Source organism: Equus caballus, chromosome 3, assembly GCF_041296265.1.
Source record: "Equus caballus isolate H_3958 breed thoroughbred chromosome 3, TB-T2T, whole genome shotgun sequence".
Classification (NCBI taxonomy): Eukaryota; Metazoa; Chordata; class Mammalia; order Perissodactyla; family Equidae; genus Equus; species Equus caballus.
The window spans coordinates 91,268,813-91,290,254 of NC_091686.1; the positions used below are offsets into that span (position 1 = coordinate 91,268,813).

Sequence of the window (21,442 nt, forward strand, 5' to 3'; positions counted from 1 at the left end):
GGGCTTCTAGTGAGCACTTGGCTGTGTGCAGGATGGTGGATAGGGAGAATAGAGTTGAATGCTTGACTAGAGTGTCCACGTGGGATGCAGGGTGAGGGAGGCTCAAGCAAATCCCACTTTCCCTGTGGCTTCCCCCCTTCCCTAGATCACCACCTGGTAAGGCACCTGAACCCCAGACCTGGCCCCTTGCCCCTTATCTGTCTCCCCAAATTGCCTTTACTTCTGACTCTCCCTGATTATAGCAGCAAATAAGACTGTGTAGAACAAGGAGATACAGAGCTTTTCTTTTGTTGTATTATGTGGGTTTTTTATCCTTTTTCTGATTTAGCTTCTCATTTATATATTTTCACTTTCACATGTCACTAAGTTTAAATGTTTAAACATTTCCCCCTTCAGTAGCCAAAAAGAAAACAAAGCAACAGCTATTATAGTAATAAATTTATTTCTAGCTACAGGAGATAAGCTTCAATGCAATATGGCCATAAAGTATGGCTCCCAGGCTTAGGGGAGAAGCAATAAACTTTCGTAAATGAAAGAATTTTAAAATACTCCTGGCAGTAAAAATAAGGGTAAAATGTAACTTGTAACTGGCAGCACACAGCCAACAGAGCTACTTACAAAAGAAAACTGTAGACTAAAATAAACTGTTTGCAGTTTCGTTGTTGTTACCTTGCACCCTAGGTGGCCTGACTGGAGAATTCACTGTGGGGATTTTTTGACTCATCTTCTGAAATGTTATCCCTGTTACATCTCCTGACACCTTTTGATTTGCTGAAGACCTGTGATAATCACCAAGGAAACCTGGGGGTACTGATGCCACAAGTAAGAGAGTTCTCAACCAATTTTAAGGTGTTAGAGAACACCTTCGAAAAGGAGAGAGAGTGGGGCACACAGGATTGTGTCCCACAGGCTGGTTAATGAGGAGCTTGCACAGCTCAGGGCTTGACTTTTAGTCTTGCTTTGCAACTGATCCTTAAAGAAATTTGAAGTCCTCCTGAGGTCCATCTCAGGTTTCATTTGGGTTTTCAACTCAGGAGTCACTTGGGAAAAAGCTTAAAAACTACAGTGATGAGGTTCCTCAAAAGATTAAAAATAGAACTTCCATTTGACCCGGCAATTCCACTTCGGAGTATATATCTGAAGAAAATTAAAACACTACTTTGAAGAGATATATGCGCCCCTGTGTTCACTGCAGCATTATATATAATAACCAAGATATGGAAGCACCCTAAGTGTCCATCAATAGACAAATGGATAAAGAAGATGCATAAAGATACACACACACACACACACACACACACACACACAGTGGAATTTTACTCAGTCATAAAAAAAGAATGAAATCTTGCCATTTGTGACAATGTGGATGGACCTAGAGGGTGTTATGCTAAGTGAAATAATTCTAAGAGAGAAAGACAAATACCATATGATTTCACTTATATCTGGAATCTAAAAAACAAAACAAAAGAACAAACAAAACAAAACAGAAACAGACTCGTAGATACAGAGAACAAACTAGTTGTTGCCAGAGGGGAGTGGAGTAGAGGGATGGGCAAAATAGATGAAGGGAATTAAGAGGTACAAACTTCCAATCATAAAATAAATTAAGTCACGAAGATGTAATGTACAGCATAGAGAATATAGTCAATAGCATTGTAATAACTTTGGTCACAGATGGTAACTAGACATATTGTGGTAAGCATTTTGTAATGTATAAAAGTATAGAATCACTATATGGTACACCTGAAACTAATAAAATATTGTATGTCAATTATACTTCATTTAAAAAGGAAAGAAAAGAAATTGGACACAACACACAAAAAAATATGGTGGCATTTTAGTAAGCAATGCCTTGGTTTGAAAGACTGTTGAAGTAATGGATTACACATAGGTTTGTTTTCCCCAAGGAGTTTATTTGAGCAGACCTGGGGACTGGGAGGGCCCTGCATCTAAAAGAAGGTGTTGGGCCTCTTGGTGGTGAAGCATGGCTTGTGCTGGCAACATTGGACCTGGTGGGGCAGCAGGAACTTGATCTTGGAGTCATAGAACTTCTTGATCACCAGTAGGCTGCACTTGCTGGCCAAGATCTTCCCCACCTCCATGACCAGGATCTAGGGGCCCTGAGCTCACTGCTGGGCTCCATGTTATGGTACTGGGTGATGGCACCCACAGTGGTCAGGTCTTAGGTACTCCCAGTTCATGTTGTAGATGCTGCTGCAGGAGTTATAGCACAACCAGATGCTGAAGCTCCTGTCTGCCTCTCTGTCTCTTTCATGCTCTGTCTCTCAAAACACAAATGATAATAGAGAGGGAAATGGACTTCTCTAATGGGATGAAATCAGAATTTATCAGTGCTCTCATTTCATATATATGTATTTCCCGAGCATCTATAATTGCAGGCACTGTGTTTGTTGCTTGGAAATAGGTTAAATGTGGTCTCTGCCCTCAAGGAACTGAAGGCCTTGTTAGCATAGAGTGAATGACACTTGGTAGCGTGGAGTGAGTCTAGGAGGGCTTTACAACGGTGAGCTTGGTGTAGAAGGTGATAGCTATCCTCTAAAGGGAAGGGCATTCCAGAGAGAGGGAATAAAGGAATCAAGATTGTGAAGGAAGTGTGAACAAAAGTTAGTTGGGTTTAAAGTGTGGAAAGCCTTAAATGCCATTGTAAGGAGTTTAGACCATATCATGTAGACAGTAGGAAACCATAGAAAAATATTAGAGCAAGAAGAGAAATGATTTGTGTCTTAAATTTGTTTTATAAAGAGAAATCTCTGTTGGCGGTCAAGAGGAGATGCAAGACAGATGATGAGAGCCCTAGGGAAACAGCAGAGGGAATGGTGCAGGCATTCCATTGATGCTTTGCTATGCCTGGTACTGTCTAAAGTTGGGTTTGTTTTTGCTGGATTGTGTAGAGAAAGACAAGCTAGCACAGAAATGTAATTCTGAGTTTGGTTTCACTACTTAGTTGGCATGTGTTTGTGGGCAAGGAACTTAACCTCTGTCTCGTGTTTCTCATCTGCAGAATGGGGATAACAGTTGTGCCTCCCACGTAGGGTTGTAATAAGTTTAGCTGGGATGTTGTGTCTATATGTGTAGCCCTTAGAACCGTGCCGTGTGTGGTCCATGCGAAAATAAATTTTATTTTATTTTTTTAATCCACTCATTGACTGACTTGTTTGTTCATTTAATGTATGTGAATTTGCTTTTACAACAATCCAGGACAGTCTACTATAGATTGTCAGAATTTTGCTGACATTTTTTTTGCCTCTTAAGTCTTCTTGGGACAAAAATTTCCAGCAGAAAATAGGAGGGTGAGGCCTGTAAATTAAAATAGCTACTTCTCCCCGATGTAAAGAGTGAATGGAAAATTTTGTAAAAAATGGTGGTCCCTGGTGTCACTGTGTGTGACAGGGAACAGGGGAAACGTTAAGTGAAGTTCCAGTATTGGGAAAGTTGGGCAGTCCAACTGTGCAGTACGTGGCTCTGTTATTTTGATAAATTCTAAAATTCCAGAACATAGTATAACCCAGATTTAAATATGAATGCAGGAAGACCTTCAAAAATCCCCAATATGAAATTTGAATTACCTGTGCCTTTACTTCCCTCCTTCTGAAAATAGCTTTGAAATGACTGTACACATTCTTAAATCGGAATAATAATTATATCTTTCTTGAATATAATGAAAATTATATAATTTTTTTATTGTAGGTATATTTTATTATGGAAATATATATTTGTATTTATTATGTAAAAATTACAGGCTTAGATATTACCACTCAGAACCAACCTCTAATAGGAGGGGGATTGTTCCTTAGATTTCCTTGTACAGAGCCACTGTTCTGTTTCTTCACAATGTTAGGGCTCTTGTGAAACAGAAAGCTGGCTCCATTAGGTTGTAGGAAGAGTCTACAGAATTTGGAGAGAAAAACTAAATATCCTGAAAGTTTTTGCCTTTGAAGAGCTGGGAAAGCAGTTCTTGACAGAGAGACAAATACAACCCCTCTGTGTAGTTGAGATGAACAAAGCTTTCCCTGACACTAAAGGATTTTATTGTGCCTGAAAGTGAACTCATCATTGATGGAAGGGCTTCTTTTATTTGACCCATCAAGATTACCAAGCCACATGTCACCATCCGCAACTAAAATACAGCATCATGAAATCATGATTAAAGGTACAGAAGCCAATTCATGAAGTGGCAAGAGATTACAGATACTGCATTTCCTCCTGTTGGTTACTGGGAATTAAGTTTCAATAGCATTGAATACTTCAGAAAGAATACCCATAAATTATTTAAATTATATTCTCCAACTTTTCCCCTTGATTCGTGGCTAAGCAATTTTGACTAGTTCATAAATTAGGACAATGTTGTTGTCTTTTAACAAGATAATTTACTGAAGATATTTTTGCAGTATTGTGATTGTGTGGTTAGAATAATGAGCAAAGATTGCAGAGGAATGGGTGACTTGTAATCTGTCCCCAACCCTGGTAGGAACAGCTGTGACTTTCAGTGAGTAACTTCCTTTTTGATAACGTTTGTCCAATCTCCTTTGAGGGGCTTTTGTGAGAATCAAATGAGTGTACGTACATGAAAGCCATTTGAAACATAAAAAGCACTGAAAATAACTAAATGTGGTTGCGCAGCATCCTTGAGGCATCGTAGTAGAAGAGATGGGAGTAAATGTTGAGGACGTTTTTGTTTCATTTTATAGGGAACAAGGGAAACTCTCAGTCGTCACTGCACTACCCTCGGTGATACTCTTGGGAAAGAGAATAATTGTGCTCTTATAATTGATGGGAAGACCCTCAAATATGCCTTAACTTTCGGAGTGCGACAGTATTTCCTGGACTTAGCTTTGTCATGCAAAGCTGTTATTTGCTGCAGGTAAGTTGTCCTTAATAATGTCAGATTTCAGTAAAGAGCACCTTGATCCTAAGTTCTTGATTTTTAAAGTTCCTTGAAGTTATTCTATCCAGAATTTGTAAATGTCAGGTTATTATTATTTCACTCACTCAAGACTTAAGGTTCACAAACTGGGATAGAATTTAGTAGTAGAGTTTTTAAAAGTGAATCCTAACAATCATTAATAATTATCTTTTGTAATCTGGGTCACCAGGTTTCTTGTAATTTTCTATGTTTAAAATCAATTCTTGGGCTGGGGCTGGCCCCGTGGCTGAGTGGTTAAGTTCGCGCGCTCCGCTGCAAGCGGCCCAGTGTTTCGTTGGTTCGAATCCTGGGCGCGGACATGGCACTGCTCATCAAACCACGCTGAAGCAGCGTCCCACATGCCACAACTAGAAGGACCCACAACGAAGAATATACAACTATGTACTGGGGGGCTTTGGGGAGAAAAAGGAAAAAATAAAATCTTTAAAAAAATTTAAAAAATAAAAAAATAAAAAAATCAATTCTTGGGGCTGGCCCCATGGCCCAGCTAAGGTTCCACATGCTCTGTTTAGCAGCCCACATTCTCAGGTTCGGATCAGGGGTAGGGACCTGCTCCGCTTATCGGCCACACTGTGGAGGCATCCCACATACAAAATAGAGGAAGATTGGCACAGACCTTAGCTCAGGGCTGATCTTGCTGCAGCGAAAAAAAGGAAGATTGGCAACAGATATAATTTATGGTGAATCTTCCCCACCAAAAAAAAAAAATCGATTCTTTACCTGAATTTCCATTGAGAGTTATTTCTGTAAATGTTCTATTTTCTACACTTAAATCTTTGATCCTGCTACTAAGACTTACTTTGGGGCAGGATGGGAGGCACTAACTGAATCATTTTCCAAAAAGCTAAGCATTTTCCTCAAGGTTGTTTATTGACTATATAGTCTTTTTCCCTCTAATTTATAATGTTGCCTATATCCTAAATTAAAATCTATTTTGAGTTATCCAGGCCTAATCCATAGAATTGTATTTTTGTAAACTATTTAGCTCCAATCCTTCCTGAATATCTTGTCAAAGAATCTTTCCCATCTCTTTGTCTAAATTGTTTACACTGTGTCTTCCTAAAATTTAAATTGTATTCGTGACTTTGCCCAACCTCTTCACCATGAAATGTAAGGATTTTCCTCTCTGTCACCTACTTATTAAATCTTACCAGCTGGTCAGACTAGGTCCAGGGTAGCAGTTTCTCAAATTGCTTTGTCTTCCTGGGAGATGAAATGTTAGCAGGGCTTCTGAAGAATTTCTCTGAATCTGTTCTTTTAACATTATCTTAAAATTGTTCTATTTGCTTTTATTATCTTTAAAATTTATTTACAAATAAAAAAATGTTATGCTTTCTAAACCTTTTTTTGTCCACCCTTATTCACTTAAATATCCTGTATATCATATGTCTCCAAACTTGTAAGCCATGCCTTGTAAATATTTCCTAAATTTCAATTGAAGTATACTTTGTAAAATATAATTTAAACCGTACGTAATAAGTACCCTTTATAAGCATCATTTCAGTCTATAAAATTATCTCATACTCAGAGAATTAAAAGTTGCTTGTTATTCCCAGGAATCTAATTATTTTAGTCATTTATTTTTCGTCTCTGTGGCATGTGTTAAATAATATCGCTATAAAGCTCTTGGACAATATATTTTACAGATATTTAATATTAGTAATGATCAGGCTCTTTGTATCATCACGAAGAAAGAACTGGAAATTATTTTATCTTGACTGTCTTATCTGCACTTTGGTATCCTTATGCTTTTTAAAATCTGCTTTTCCAGTGACTTTTCTTGATTCCTGTCTAATCTCTTGACCAAGTGTCAGTAATGTTCAACTCTGACACTCTTCCATCAAGGTAATTTTGTGCTAGATTTGATTGTTTAATCACTTTCATTAATGTGATAGCAAGGATCAACAGAAAATTGCTCAAAAGCACATTAAGTGATATGACTGTTGGCTCCTATTTGGAAACAAAACAATACAGAGGGCCAGCTCGGTGGTGCAGCGGTTAAGTTCCCATGTTCTGCTTCGGTGGCCCAGGGTTCGCCAGTTCAGATCCCTGGTGTGGACCAAGCAACGCTTGTTAAGCCATGCTGTAGCAGGCCTCTAACATAAAATAGAGGAAGATGGGCACAGATGTTAGCTCAGGGCTGATCTTCCTCAGCAAAAACAGAAGAATTGGTGGCAGACGTTAGCTCAGGGCTAATCTTCCTTAAAAAAACAAAACAAAACAAAATAAAACAGAATACAGAGCTAATTAGATATAATAACCAGTTCCCTTGAGTTGGCATCTGTTCTGTGCCTACTGTGTGCTAGGCATAGATGCTGCACATACAAGGAGGAATACGACTTCCTCCCTGCTCTCCTTCATGTATCTTTCTTTCTTTTAAGTACAATCACAGTTGGTTTGAAAGATGTGGGAGGCCAATTTTCATCATGTGGTCATTGCAGCTGAGCCTCATTCTTAGAGTATTGCTTAACAGTACCTCCCACCATTCTTCAAAACGTTGAACCACAAAATTAAACAATAGCAGAGGGAGAGAAAAACTAGAAAGCAGAGTCAAGGGAGAAAAAATATGTTCTGTGCTTGTGAAGTTCTCTCCCGAGATCATTGTTCTGGATGCTCACAAGTCACATGGCTCTCAGGGCTCCTCCAGGCCCAGGCCCCTGGGAGGGAATCATATTCTGCCTTGCACGTGCAGCTCAGCTCTGAAACTGAGCTTATAAAGATGTGTGTGGCCCCTTCCTCCCTCCGTCCTGTTTTATGCATGTTTGAGGACCATGAAGGTCCCTATGCAGACACTCAGTTTTATTTAGAGTTTTAGGATTTTTTTTTTTTTAAGTAAAACATCTTTCCACAGCTTTTTTTCTTCTAATTACCTTCATACTCTGTCTTTTCCCATAATGACTGTGGTTCAACTTCCGGTCTGGCTTTGAGAATTCATCTAAGCCCTTAATTACATCAGTGCCACTGCCTGATTGATGTCGGTGCACCTTCTTGGCCAGGTGCCTCTTGGCATCAGACCATCTTCGTGTCATTTAGCCTACTGACCTCGCAGTATAATTTCTATGATAATGCTTCCATCTCTGGTGAGGAAGAGGTGGGCAATTCTGTCTGTCATTCTTTACAATTAAATGCAAGTGTCACTCCAGATTTCTCAGATGATTACAATTTCCCAGCCTCAGGAAATTCTCTATTTCACTCTATTATAAGAGACTCTCCAAATAAATACTGAATATTATTTCAAAATACAGTACGGTCCTGTTTCCCAAATTCATTTATGTTCATTCTGGCTTTATGGGTTTTCCCCTCAAACTACTTCCCAGTCTCCTTCTTGTCAGTCCACATATGAAGATAATTCACAATCGGCCCTTCCTGTGCAGTCTTCTCTTGAGCCATAGCTAGAGTGAAAGTGGAGGGGAAAGCCTTCTCGTAATGGATAATGAGGCTCTCAATTTAGTTCCATCTCTACGATTACATCAGCCGCTTTCTTCCCTGACATTATCAGCATAAAGGGCAGAAAGCCGTTTTTAGTGTTTGCCTAATTGACACAGTTATAAAGATGAGCATTTTCCCTCAAGAGTCTACAGTGGAATTGAAAGAAAGAGTTGTTCTCAGTCAGTAGTCATTATGTCTCTTACTCACCACCATTTTCTGAAGGAAATATTCAAAGACAGAAGTAATCCCCGGGCTCCCAAATTATTCAGGGCTTTGGAGTCCTGGTTTTGGTTTACAAAGTGAAGCTTGCATATTATACCTCAAATAATGTTTTTAAGTATATAAAACCCAAGAAGTAAAATGAAATCTATTTTTATCAGTGTATCAAGTCCTGTATTTTCATGGATCCCTTGTAGCTTTTGTTTTTACCTCTGTACACATTTACCTGTGTAACCTGAGTAGTTTCATAGGAAACATGCCTCTGGTTTTAGGGTAGTTTCTGATAAGTTATTCTAGTTATAAACCACTCCTTTGTGGTCCTTCTTCCCTCTGTTGCCTTGCTCAGGTACACCAATTCTTATTGTTTGGTGTGATTACAGATCATTTTGAAGAACAAATGAAAGCTATGGACTATCTCCTCCAAAAAATACACTTACACACCAACATGGAAAATTAAATGCACCATTTTAGAAGTTGCACAGACTCCCTGAAACTTCTTGGACAGAGTAGAGGGGGGAAAAAAGCTTGCTCTAAGACTCGTGTACACAGCCAACATCAAGAGCTATTCTGCAATGTAACTGTACCAGACGAATAATTCCTCATCTCAGTTACCAATATTTTATGCCCTAAAATACAGCTTGTATAATTGGTGTAATGGTGTTTTAGCTGGGGATTCGTGACATTCTTGTTTTAACTCTGCCTCTCGGGCTGTTTGGATACCTAATGGAATCTCTCTGGCCTTGGTTTTGCGATCTGTAAGGTGAAGAGACAGGCATATAGCAGTGATCCAAATACTCCCGGGAGCCTGGCTGTCTAAGGCAGCTGAGAATGGAGCTTCTCTGGCATAGAAAGCTGGGAAACCTACACACACACTTGCACCCTTCCTGGGTTATCTCCTTCCAGCTTGAAAGCTTCTGGGCCAGAGGACCTCTTCTAGGCCTTTTGTTTTTTGGACGAACCCTACTTCTGTTGGCCAGTCTGTGCTAGGAAGAATCTGTCTACTGCCTGGATCAGCTTAATTTGGGGAAGCATCTGTTCTACCTCTTTTAATGTTCCCTCCAGAAGAGTTGCAGTGAAGTATTGCTGTGTGTTAAATAGCGTGTGGTTTCTGAGATCCTGGTCAGTTCACATAACCCAGCCTTTCAAAGAATCTTACATTTTTTCTGCAGTTGTCAGTTTTGTTTAAACATATTTTGAAACTTAGGTTCTGTGACAGTTGGTTGAAAATTGGCCCAGAGCCTCCAGCTTTTAGACTGTCTAGTAATCACTGTTCTTCCACATAATTTATGTGCTCACGTCTTCTGAAACGCAGGAGTTAAATTGAAGTAAGCATTTTTCCCTACTTGCAATATCTCTAGTCAAAGTTTAACCCCCTTTTAGGCCATTTTCTCCATAATGCATAAAAAAACACTTGACTTCAGTGAGTGTCGTCAGTCGGGAGTGGCATTCCAGGCAAAACCCTTCACCTTAGTCCGATCAAGGGGTCCTCCAAGAAGAAGTCTAAAGGGACACCTTGAATACTTTCTGTCATAGCCTGAGTATGTTAAAGAAAGGGTCAAGGCAGATCTACTTCTTGAATCTTTTGGGATTGTCTTAAACTTTAAGGATTTCTCAAAATACATGTTCTACTTAAAGAGTGGTCATAAAGCACAAATGAAGCTAATAAATGCGCAACAGACATTCCTTTAAAAAAGAAAAAAGTTTGTGAACACCGTTGGATGCCAAGCAGATGTTTGGCTTTGAGAAGACTTACAAACTGTTAATGAATGTCAACCCTATATTTGCTTCCAAGAAAATATGAATAAATGTTGGAAATGTCGAGAGAATATTTCTTTCATACATGTATGGCTAAAAGAGGACACACTGAATAAATTTTATAACTTCATAAAATGCCCATGTTTTGCTTTAGCATAATACAGTAATGAGCTGCTCAGCTCTATCCATCTGATTTGCTATTCTACCTCTACTGAGTAATGTTAAAGGAACTGCATGGCGATATTACAGCCTCGTAGCCAGTTATGATGTACACCACCAGAGGAGTCCGTATTTATGGTGAATTTTCTAAAAATATGAGAAATCTAAATGCCACAGAATCCCACTGTAATTCAACATTATGTAGTTTTAGATGTGACTCAATTTAAATAAACCACCATCACACACACCAATTAAAACCGCAGATTATATAATTCTGATAAAGCAGAGTTAATCTGTACCGGAAAGTACGTAAAACGTAAGTATGAAGCTCTGTGAATTTTCCCAAAGTGAACACACTCCTATATCGAGCACCCGAGCGTGACCAGCACCCCAGAAATCCCCTCATGCTCCCTGTAGTTCTCTTATCCCCCTAAGGGTAAGTAACTGCTATCTTGATTTCCATCACCATCCCTCTTAAATGCTGTGTTATTTATTTTAGTCTTTTTCTGTTTTCTATCTTGTGAAATTTGAATAAGCATATATGTATCTTCCATAACTACATTGAAATTCTTGATAATTCTTTTCTGTTCAACAATTTTAATTTCAGAGCTCTATAGCTCTCCACTAAAGGCCTCCCTAAAGCTTTATATAAATCAATAAATCAACACTCTAATATATTCTTGAGTCAAACACAAATCCACCTAATAGATTGCTTGCAGTTCTCCTTCAGCTCTACAGTGATAGAATGAAAGGACTTCAGTTCCCAATTTGCTAAGGACGTGATATATAGAACCTCTGACATTTCTCTGATTGTGTGGGAAAAGAAAGCAGAGTTAGTTGACATAACTGGTTTTCCGTGAACCCATGATGGTTTCTAGTGGTTACCTTCTTTTTAATAAACCTGTCTGAGCCATCCCCACCCACTTAGGGCAAGTTAAAGGCTTGGTGTTGTGAGCCATGCTTGAGTTCCAGGAGTCAAGACCAGGTAGGATGTGGGTCATAGCTGTCTAGCAGCTGTAGGGCATGGAGTAGAGAGAAAAGAGAGATGGCATCCTAGGGGAAAGATGGGCTTGGGAAACAAAAGGCATGTTAGCAAGGGAACAGTCAGAGAGACAAGAAATGGATGTAAAACAACAGGCTTTAAGTTGAGGCGTGAAAAAGGAAGTGGTTCCAGGTAGCATTTTCCAAGAGGGAGCATTTTATAGAGCAAGGGTGGGCTAAACTTTTTCTGTAAAGAGCCAGATAGTAAATATTTTAGACTTTGCGGACCATACAGTCTCTGTCACAACTACTCAACTCTGCCATTGTAGCTTGAGAGCAGCTCTCGACAATATGGAATCGAACGGATGTGCCCTGTGATCCAAGAAGACTTTATGTAAAAGACAAGCTGCTGCCCCGCTTTGAGCCTGGGGCCACAGTCTGCTGTTGTGGAGTGAGTGGCTCATGAATGAATGACAGAGTTGCATCTGACAGAACTTTTCTGGAATATTGGTGGAGTTAACCCCAAGTTCCCTAGTATGTAATTTCCAGATTCTCTTCTTGAAAACTGAGACGTTTGCCCATCTCTCCTTACCTGACATGTTTCCCTTTCTCCGCGATTCTTCAAAAATGACTGACATTTCTGTGGTGACAGCTACAGAATCTGGCTTCTCCGTTAAATTTTTCTGTGCCCTTGAATTCAAGAAAACTCCTTAAAATGTGGATATTTCCAGAAGTCAGTTTGTTTTAAAATGAGGTGTCAATAGATATTTATATATCTTAGCAAGAGAAATATGAGGAACCCAGGACCAAACCTGGATCCTGCCCTGTCACCCAATGCCTTCCCTCTGTTCTAGGGGGAAGTGCCAGCAAGGTGCTAGAGGACTATGGCAGCAGAGGAATGAGGCAGGAAGGTACACAAGCAAGCCTTCTCCTCAAGCTGGAAGAATCCTAGAGTCTTGAACTCAAGCACTTTCTGCTTTGATTTTTATATATTATTTTCGTTTTTGCCCTTCACCAGTCACTTTCTCTTCCTCCACCTTAGGAAAACATTCTCAAGTATTTAATACGTTCCCATCCATCTACCATACTTTATTTGTATATATGTGTAGCTATGAGTAATATATAATGTTGTTACATGTGTGTTGAATCGAGAGATACATATGTATTTATAATGATATCCCAGCATAAATTTTTTGCCTCTTTTATTTTTTACGATTTTGAGACCCAGTCATGTTACCATATGTAGATCAGGTTTATTTATTCTCACCACTGCTTACTATTACACATCACTTTATTTATCTATTGCCGCAGTGACAGCCACATAAGTTCCCTCTAAATCTTTGCTACCACAGAAAGTGCTGAAATGAATATCTTTTCTATGCACCCGTGCAAGTGTTTTTCTAGGATATAGACTTAGGAATGGAAGTGTTTGGCTGTGGGCCGTATGTATATTTCATTCTGAATTGCCACATTGCTACAAAACAGCTGCACTAGTGTGTACTCCCAGATCCATGTAGGAGGGTTGCTGTTTTCCTTACCTTAACATCAACACCTGGCATTCCTGAATTTATAACTTTACCACTTTTGATGGTTGAAAAGTGGCACCTTGTTGTTTTGATTTTCACTTCTCTGATTACTAGGGAGATTGAGCATTTCTTCATATAACTGTTTACCTCTCTAGATTTCTGCTTTTGAAGTTCATTCAATTTTTCATTCATTTATTCAACAAATGTTTTTCGAGCACTCACTTTGTGATGGGCACCTTTATAAGTGCTATAAATAGAACAGTGAAAAATAGGAAAAAATCCCTGCCTTCACATTGTAGCTATTCTTCACTAAAATAAATACACACGTACACATTCAAAAAGCAATAAGTACTCTGTATGTGTGTGTGAGAATAGTAACAACTGATTTATTATATATCAGATGGACTTATATGAAGTCAATGGTAACAGATGCTATGAAGAAAAGTACTACATTGAAGAGGGATAAGGGGTACTGAACTTTTTTTGGGTTTCCTATCTTTTTTTCTGCTTGTGTACAAGAATTCTTTGTGTTTTCTGAATATTGATTCTTTGTTATAGACTTGGCAAATATCTTCTAGTCTGGCTCCCTTCTTAATTCTGCCTGTGATGTTCTTCCTTGAACAGAAATCGTTGACCCTGAGATAGTCAAATTCCATTAATTTTTCCCTTTATGGTTTGTGCCTTTTGGATAGTAAGAACTTCCCACTCACAAAGCTATTCTCCTACATTTTCTTCTGTTAACTTTATAGCTTTCTTTTTTCCGTATAGGTCTTTAATCCATATGAAGTGTATTCTTGTTTATCTTGTGAAGGAGAAGTGGTCCAGTGTTATTAATTTCCACATAGTGAGCAGATTCTCCCAAGACCATTTACTAAACAGTCTCCACCCTTTTCCCTCTGCTTGTGATACCATATGCTCTAGCACTCAGGCTCTGGGGCCAGACTTTCCAGAATCTAAGTTCAGTCTCCACCTCTTACTAGGTGAATAATATGTTGCTTAACCTCTCTGGCTTCAGTTTCTTCATCTTTGAAATAGAGATAAAAATAATTGCTCTCATAGAGTTGGGAGGAATGAGTGGGTTAATATATGTACTGGATGTGTTAGTGGTTATTGTTAAAAATTGTTACTCTTAGAAATGCCATCAAATTTTCTTTTATATGGTCTAATCGACTATTTCTGGTGAGGGGAATACTATCATACATAAGTATTTCTCTCTGACCATTATCGCCTTTGCTGTGTCCTAAGTTCTATTTCGTCTGGTATTAAAATTGCTAAACTGGGGGCTGGCCCCGTGGCCAAGTGGTTAAGTTTGTGCGCTCCACTTCGGCGGCCCGGAGTTTTGCCAATTTGGATCCTGGGTGCAGACATGGCACCACTCATCAGGCCATGCTGAGGCGGCATCCCACATGCCACGACCAGAGGCACTCACAACTAGAATATACAACTATGTACGGGGGCACTTTGGGGAGAAGAATAAAAAAAGAAGAAGAAGGTTGGCAACAGTTGTTAGCTCAGGTGCCCAAAAAATAAAAATTCTAAACTGGCTTTCCTTTGTTTCATATGTGCCTTATCTTTTTTTTTCCTAAACCCTTAAGTTCAATATTTCTGTATAATATAGTGATTAAGAAAGCTGTCTCTAAATCCATACTGCTTAGGGTTGAATCCTGTCTTCAGCACTTACTTGCTGTATTACTTAAGTTATATAATCTTTCTGTGCCTCAGTGTCCTCATTTGTAACATAGCAATAACAGTAACTATCTTATATAGGGTTCTTCTGAGAATTGAGTATTTGAGTTAAAACGAGCTTAGAAGGTAGTGAGCAAATAAGTGTATCTTAGTTAGCTGTTGTTATAAAATGTATCTCTTTTAGATACCATATTGCCAGATCTTTTTTGTTTTACTACAACCTGAGATCTCTGTCTTTCAATGAGTAAATTTAATCCATTTATATTTATTATAGTTATTGCTATATTAGGCCTCATTTCTTCTATTTTATTTTGTGCTTTCCATTTATTATGCTTTTTGTTTCTTTTTTTCTCCCTCTACCTTCCACTGTCTAAATCAGATTTTCTTCTGCTGGTTTGAAAGCTTTGCAGTCTATATCTATTCTATGTCTGGTTATTCTAAAGTTTTGATAACCATATTTGTGCTTATTGCCTATATGTATTAGTATGTCTTCCTTCCCCTGCCTCCCCATAAAGAGACAAGAGCTGCAGATATTAGTTTTGTGCATGCGTCCAGTGTCAGACAGATCTTGCTTCTCTGTAAGTAATCTGCTTTTTCTCTCTGGAAGCTTTTAGAAATTTTTCTTAATCTTAATTTAGCTGTAATGTATCTAAGATAGGTCTGTTTTTCTTATATTTCTTTTTGGCACTGTATGAGCCCTTTCAATCTGGGACATATGTCTTTCTTTAATTCTGGAAAATTATTAATCAGTCTTTTTCATTTTGTCCCATTTTATTCTCTTTTTGGACTTCCCATTATATATGTATAGTCACCTCTATTCCTCTATTTCTTTTCATTTTTCTCACAATCTTTCCTTTGATTTCCTAATATCTTTTGGGACAGTTTTTTGAACTTTCAGCCTCTATCATATTTATTACTCAGTTTACCATTGGCTTCTGTATTTTAGAAGTTATATTTTCATATGACTTATTTTCAATTGGTTCTTCATTGTAACTGCTTGTTGTAGTTTCATGTTTCCAGTATCTTCCCATATCTTTCCTAGCTTTTTTATCATACTTCTTTTGAATTCTTGTTACATCTGTTTTTACTAGTTCTACTTTCCTATAAGTTGTCTTTCTTTTGTGCTCATGATTTCCTGTCTTAAAAGTTTTCCCTGTGAGACCATTATTCCCCATTTGCCCTAATGACAGTAATGTCCCTTTGGGAGAAAGGTGAAAGCTAGGTCCTAACTTGAGATAAAGTTGAGTCAGGGGTCAATCTGAGCTTAGTAAATCCCTCTTCCCCTAGTTCCTTTAGCCAAGCACTGCCCTTGTTAGAGGCTGCTGCATTCTGATGGAATTGAGGTAACATTCGAGGGTTTGTCAACACACCCATGTCATTAGCACCTGTTCCTACCTAGCTCCATGCCCTGAGATTGACCAGAAAGCTCTGATTTTCCTGTTCCAAGGCATGAGGTGGGAATTTTCCTGGGATCTTAGCTTTAGGGTGTTGGAGATACTCCTGGAATTGGGGTGGCATTTTGTTTTTCAAGCATGTTATTTTGGGGGCTTTGAGTTTCCACAAATTCCAAGCCTAACCCAAAGTTTACAGTGGCAATGAGAGGAGCTCCTTAGTTCCATCCAGCCCAATCTCAGCCCCTTACACTGGTCAGCCAGAGCTTGCACAAGGCACCATGGGGAGTGAACAGTAAAGCTGAAAAGATTTCCACATGTGTATGTTAATCTGTGGCCCCTGGCATACCACTCTTTCCCTCTATGCCATTTACCTTCTAACAGATATGCACCACTTCTTTTTCCCAAAGGTTTCTCATAGATTTTTGCTAATTGTAACCCTGAAATTTATTGAACTCCTTTTTTAACTCCTGGCATCTTCAGGGTTTTATTCCACTTTCTGTCAATAGCCTGTGCTACCACTTGTTCCATCTTCCACTAGGTATTTCTAAGACGAGAGAAAGTTCCTTGGAGAAACCCATCCACATAGGAGCAAAGGGAGGGAAGAAAGAAAGGAAAGGCAAGCTCCAGCCCTTCCTTACCTATCCAGAGTCATGAGAAAAGGAAAGAGAGCCAGTACCCATGTGGGCTTCAACCAGATAATTAAGAATGGGAAGAGAGGGAGACCATACATCTTACCACTCTTGAGAGCGAGGTCACGAAAGGGGAGAACTAGAAGGGAGAAGAATTCTAGGCCTTCTTGAGTAGGTGTGCTCCCCAGTTGGGAGCACACCAGTTCCAAATACAAGACTGCCTAAACAGAAATGGCTTGGGCTTGTTCCACGTAGGAGAAATTTCTGTCTCTCTCTACCACTTCTGTCTCCTTGGAGTAAGCATCCCTAGAGAGGCCACTGTCATATAGGATCTTAATATTTAACTCCTGAGACAGTAACTCAATAAAAGTCCTTAAATTAATAGCTCTTAGGGGCAGAAGGAGAATCCTGAGATCTACTTTCTTCTCTTATATTCTTCCATAGAAATTTCATCACATACCAAAGGATCACTACTTGATTAATGAGTGACACCTGAAGGCACATCCCCAGCTCTGCATTCTTTTCTGAGCTCAGTTCTAATTTTTCAGTCAGCGTGCTGAATGATTCCACTAGGATATCCCACCACTATCTGAACTTCTGAGTGTCTAGAACTTCCCTGATAATTTTCCTCCATAAATCTTCCTGCTTTTTCTGTTTATGTTTAATCCATCATTATTTCCCCAGTCACCCAAATTTGAAACCCCTGATTGCACTTTCATTCAAAACCCCCCACTCTCCCATATGTCCTTTCTTTCCATTTTTGTTGCCCTTATCCTAGGTAAAATTCAGATGTATAGATAGACATCTATAGCTATTTTATATATAGATAGATATAAATATAAAATATAAATATCTGTATTTCAAAGTGATGTATATATATCTTTTGAGCAATCCAAATGTTTTTAAAGCACTCCTTCTACCATGCTCTTTTTTCGCTCAAAATCTTTTAGAGTTCCCTGTTGCTTAGAGCTATCTGTGACATTCAGCCTTTCTTATCGTGGCATGCAGAGGCCCTCTGTCATCTGGCTCTAATCCATTCTGAATATACCCACTTTCTGTTGAAGTAGTAGTATGCTTCCTTCTCCACCTAATAATTTTTTGCCTGTCTTTCCCATCCATATCAGAAAGCCTGGAGAATCCAATATCTTTTACATAGTTCCTCTACACTCTAGATGCAGAGAAGATTAACCACATTTCCTCCTAACAGCAAACAGTCAAAAATGAATGAACTGTATTAGGATAATGAGATAAATTTCTCTTCCTTGCAAAATTTCCCATTTATTTGGTTCCACTACTATTTCTACATCTGCTATGGGCTGAGTATAGTGCTAGGTTCTAGATAAATAGATGATAGGTAGATAGAGATGGAGATAGGTTTTTTTTTTAATGAACAGTAGCAATGGGGACTAACTGCTCTATGGTGTGAATACTATAATAGAGATTTCTACTAGGAGGAGTTTTCTTTTTCATGCCTTTTGTAAGATACATTAGCCAGTAATAGTTTGCAGTGCCCACACATACACACACATGCGTGCATATTCAAATATACGCTATCAATATGATCAGGCACTATTTAAAATATCTGAACTATAGAAACTGAAGACAGTAGTAGTTTACCTGTAACAACATAAATTCCACAAAAGAGACATTTTCATCATTTCAAAAGGAAATCTTTTAAAAGTTGCTTTCCTTTTTTGTCCTGTGGAAAGATTATCTGTGTTTCTTTTCTGTAGACTCAATCCCTATATTATAATATCCCCTTGATGCCTCTGACTACAGAGTACGTTAACAGATGTTGCTTTTGGAGGCTAGGAAGGTGCTCACTCATCAGTCATTTGAATAACAGAGTTCTCTTATCTAGAAGTGATTGAATATTTCATTACATACCATATGCTAAGTATGGTTTTCAGAATTTGCTATATAAGTGACTGTTTTCATTCCAGTAATAAATTGATGGTGAGTCTCTAAAAGTGTTATATTTATGTAATTTTGGAACATGTAACAGATTTTTTGGCCATATTTTAATTCCTCTTTAATTCAAAACTTTACAAGAGCCTAACAAATTTTAGTTCAAAGGGAAGTCAAGTAAGATCTCATAAGTTTTTCTCTTAGGTTTTTCTCTCTTTTTGTAATTTCTTTATTAGTCAGGAGAATATGACTCACTGGGGAATAGTCTGATATTCACAAGGAGAAGTCTTAGGAAGTTTGTTGCAAAGGAAAGTACAGCAGATCCCCCACTAACGATCCTGATCTCTAAATAGTCACCAGAAGCAGCCCTCAAGCTTAGTAAATGCAGGGTCACTATACAAAACACTTCAGGATAATTAAGAAATAGTATATTCTTGCATATTCTTAAAATTTTTTTCTAGATTCACCTTCTAAAGGCAACTTTATAGTAACTTTTGAGTTTACAGTATAGCTTTTTGAGATAATATTGTATTATTGGCATAATTTTTGGTGTATATATGGTTTTTTTAAGGTTATTAACCTAAAACACAGTATAGTAAGATAAATTATTGTACTCCTCTTGGCTACCTATAAAAAGTCCCTTAAAATATTCTTTATTATGTGTCTGTGTATATACATGCACATATAATCTTTATCCACATTCCATTCAAAAAGGTGATTCATTTAGCTAATCCCATTAAAAGAGTGAAAAATGAGGCTCATATAAGATGGGCCACCCTATATACTTTCTAGCTAAATGGTAAAAATTTCCAGTACTCTGATCTAATGTTCACAGGGCAGTGAGAGTTACTACATAGCAAATAAGAAAAATAATGAATAACATGTGCAGAAACTACAGCCAAAATAATATCTGAAAAGCGTATTGCACTCAGTGCGCTGTGAGGGTGTATCGCAAAGGACCACCCTCTGTTTGTGGAGCCACGGGGAAGAAAACTGGGCTTTACAGCACATGCTGGATATGTAGTCTTTTTCCATAGAGGCTTTGACTTCTTCTGAAGAAGAAAGAGCAACAGTGAAAGAGAAGAGAACTGTGAATAATTTAAGTTCTGATGCAGACCCATGGGTGGTAAAAAAAAAAAAAAACCTAGGGTGGAAAACAGAGCACTTTTATGTTTCTGAATTATACATTGGGTCACTATTGGTATTTGTAAAATTTAGGTTTAAATATACTCAGCCATGGATATGTGGTTTTTAATAGACATTTGGAAGAATTAACTTGAGTGGTAAGGTTGTTCTAGACTATTATGGAAATTGTACAAATATAGAAGCAGATGTACAAAAGTCAAGAAAGCAGATAAACTCTAATGAGTGAAGTGAGTGACCTTTTTTGAGGTGGAAACACAATAGAAAGGAATATTCTGGAGAATTTTTAACATGAAGTTAAATTTAATATATGCCATTTCTTTTACCTGACCTGAGCTCTCCTCTCCTTGCCAAAGGCAAGTCAAATTCTGACTCATCAAGGAAGCCTCTTGCAGCCCATGCTAATATGTCCTCTGAAATTATTAAGTACTGGCAATTATATCAAAAAGCTTTCTGGTACAATCATTTTTAGTGTCTTATAATTTTGTTTTGCTATCTTGTAACCCCCTTGTAGCAAGGAACAATTTTTTGAATGGATGCTGTAGAAGATGTTTTTAACTGATTTCAGCTTGACTAATCTGAGTCCCCTTAAAACACATTCCCTCCCTGAGGTACGCTGATGGATGCCCACAGCATATCATGCCCAGAGCTGAAAGGATGCTCTTCAGTGCACACCTGCACATTTGCTTCCATGAGTCAACTTGATGCTTATTGGGAATCACTAGGTGCTTGTTCCCTAATCTGTTTATTCCTAATGTACTTCTTAAAGTAATCTTCATTTAATTAAATATTTCGTAAGTCATCAAAATAACAATCTAGCAAAATTGTGGCTAGGAAAACCCGGTATAAATACTCTAGAAAGACTTATTGAATTGCTAAAAAATTTGCTGTTAAATTTGAAATCAGATAACAATAAACTGGGGTGAAGGGCATCATTGTATTCTAGTCCACTTAATGAAACCACCCATGGATTGTGCCTCATGAGTGAGGTTTCTGTAGCAAAAACATGCACACTTTCCAACAGCAGACCCCTATGCAAAGGAAGGTTCCTTGCCCTACATCACAAGTTTGTACATTTATATTTTGAGTTAAATGTTTTAAATATGTATATTTTATTTTTTATAAATCCCCACTTAAATCTGATTATCTTTGTTTAGCAAACAACTGCTATTTCAAACCCATCAGATATGAGCTCTCCCACCTTTTCTTGAATCTTCTTCCAAGCCAGCTGTCTACTTTTAGCTTGATAATGGAAGCAGATGCCCTTGCTAGTAGCAATCGCAGTGTGTTTCTGAGGATCCCTCTCACTACATCATCTTTTTTTTTTTAAACAGCCGTTGTTCTTGACAAGGGGATTTGTATTCTGTTTTTATCACCTGAATTAACCACACCCATGGAGTTGGTGAAAATCCCTAACCAATTTTAATTGTGGGGTATTGAAAATTGCAACGTCAGGCAGAGAAAGCAGTGTTGGTTGTAATAGCCATGAAGAAAGAAAACAAAGTTTAATCCAGGTCTTTTCCGATGCTTCCTTAAGTCACTAATATTAGATCATCATGCAGAGATTTCCTTTATTATGTATTCGCTTTAAAAAATACCACTGTTTTCTAGCTCCATTGATCCCATGGTGTGACTTCACGACGTATTTAAATTGTGAAGGGAATTTGT

General features: G+C 38.2%; 1 protein-coding gene across 8 annotated transcripts in view; it reads left to right on the forward strand.

Moving 5' to 3' along the window:
• The window catches only part of ATP8A1 (ATPase phospholipid transporting 8A1), a 221,092-nt gene that overhangs the window by 147,866 nt on the left and 51,784 nt on the right, over positions 1 to 21,442 (forward strand). For all 8 annotated transcript variants that reach the window (XM_023638157.2, XM_070263872.1, XM_070263876.1 and 5 more), the window contains one exon: positions 4,710 to 4,882. In XM_023638157.2, coding sequence (XP_023493925.2) covers positions 4,710 to 4,882 — 173 coding nt within the window. The remainder of the gene's footprint in view (positions 1 to 4,709; positions 4,883 to 21,442) is intronic.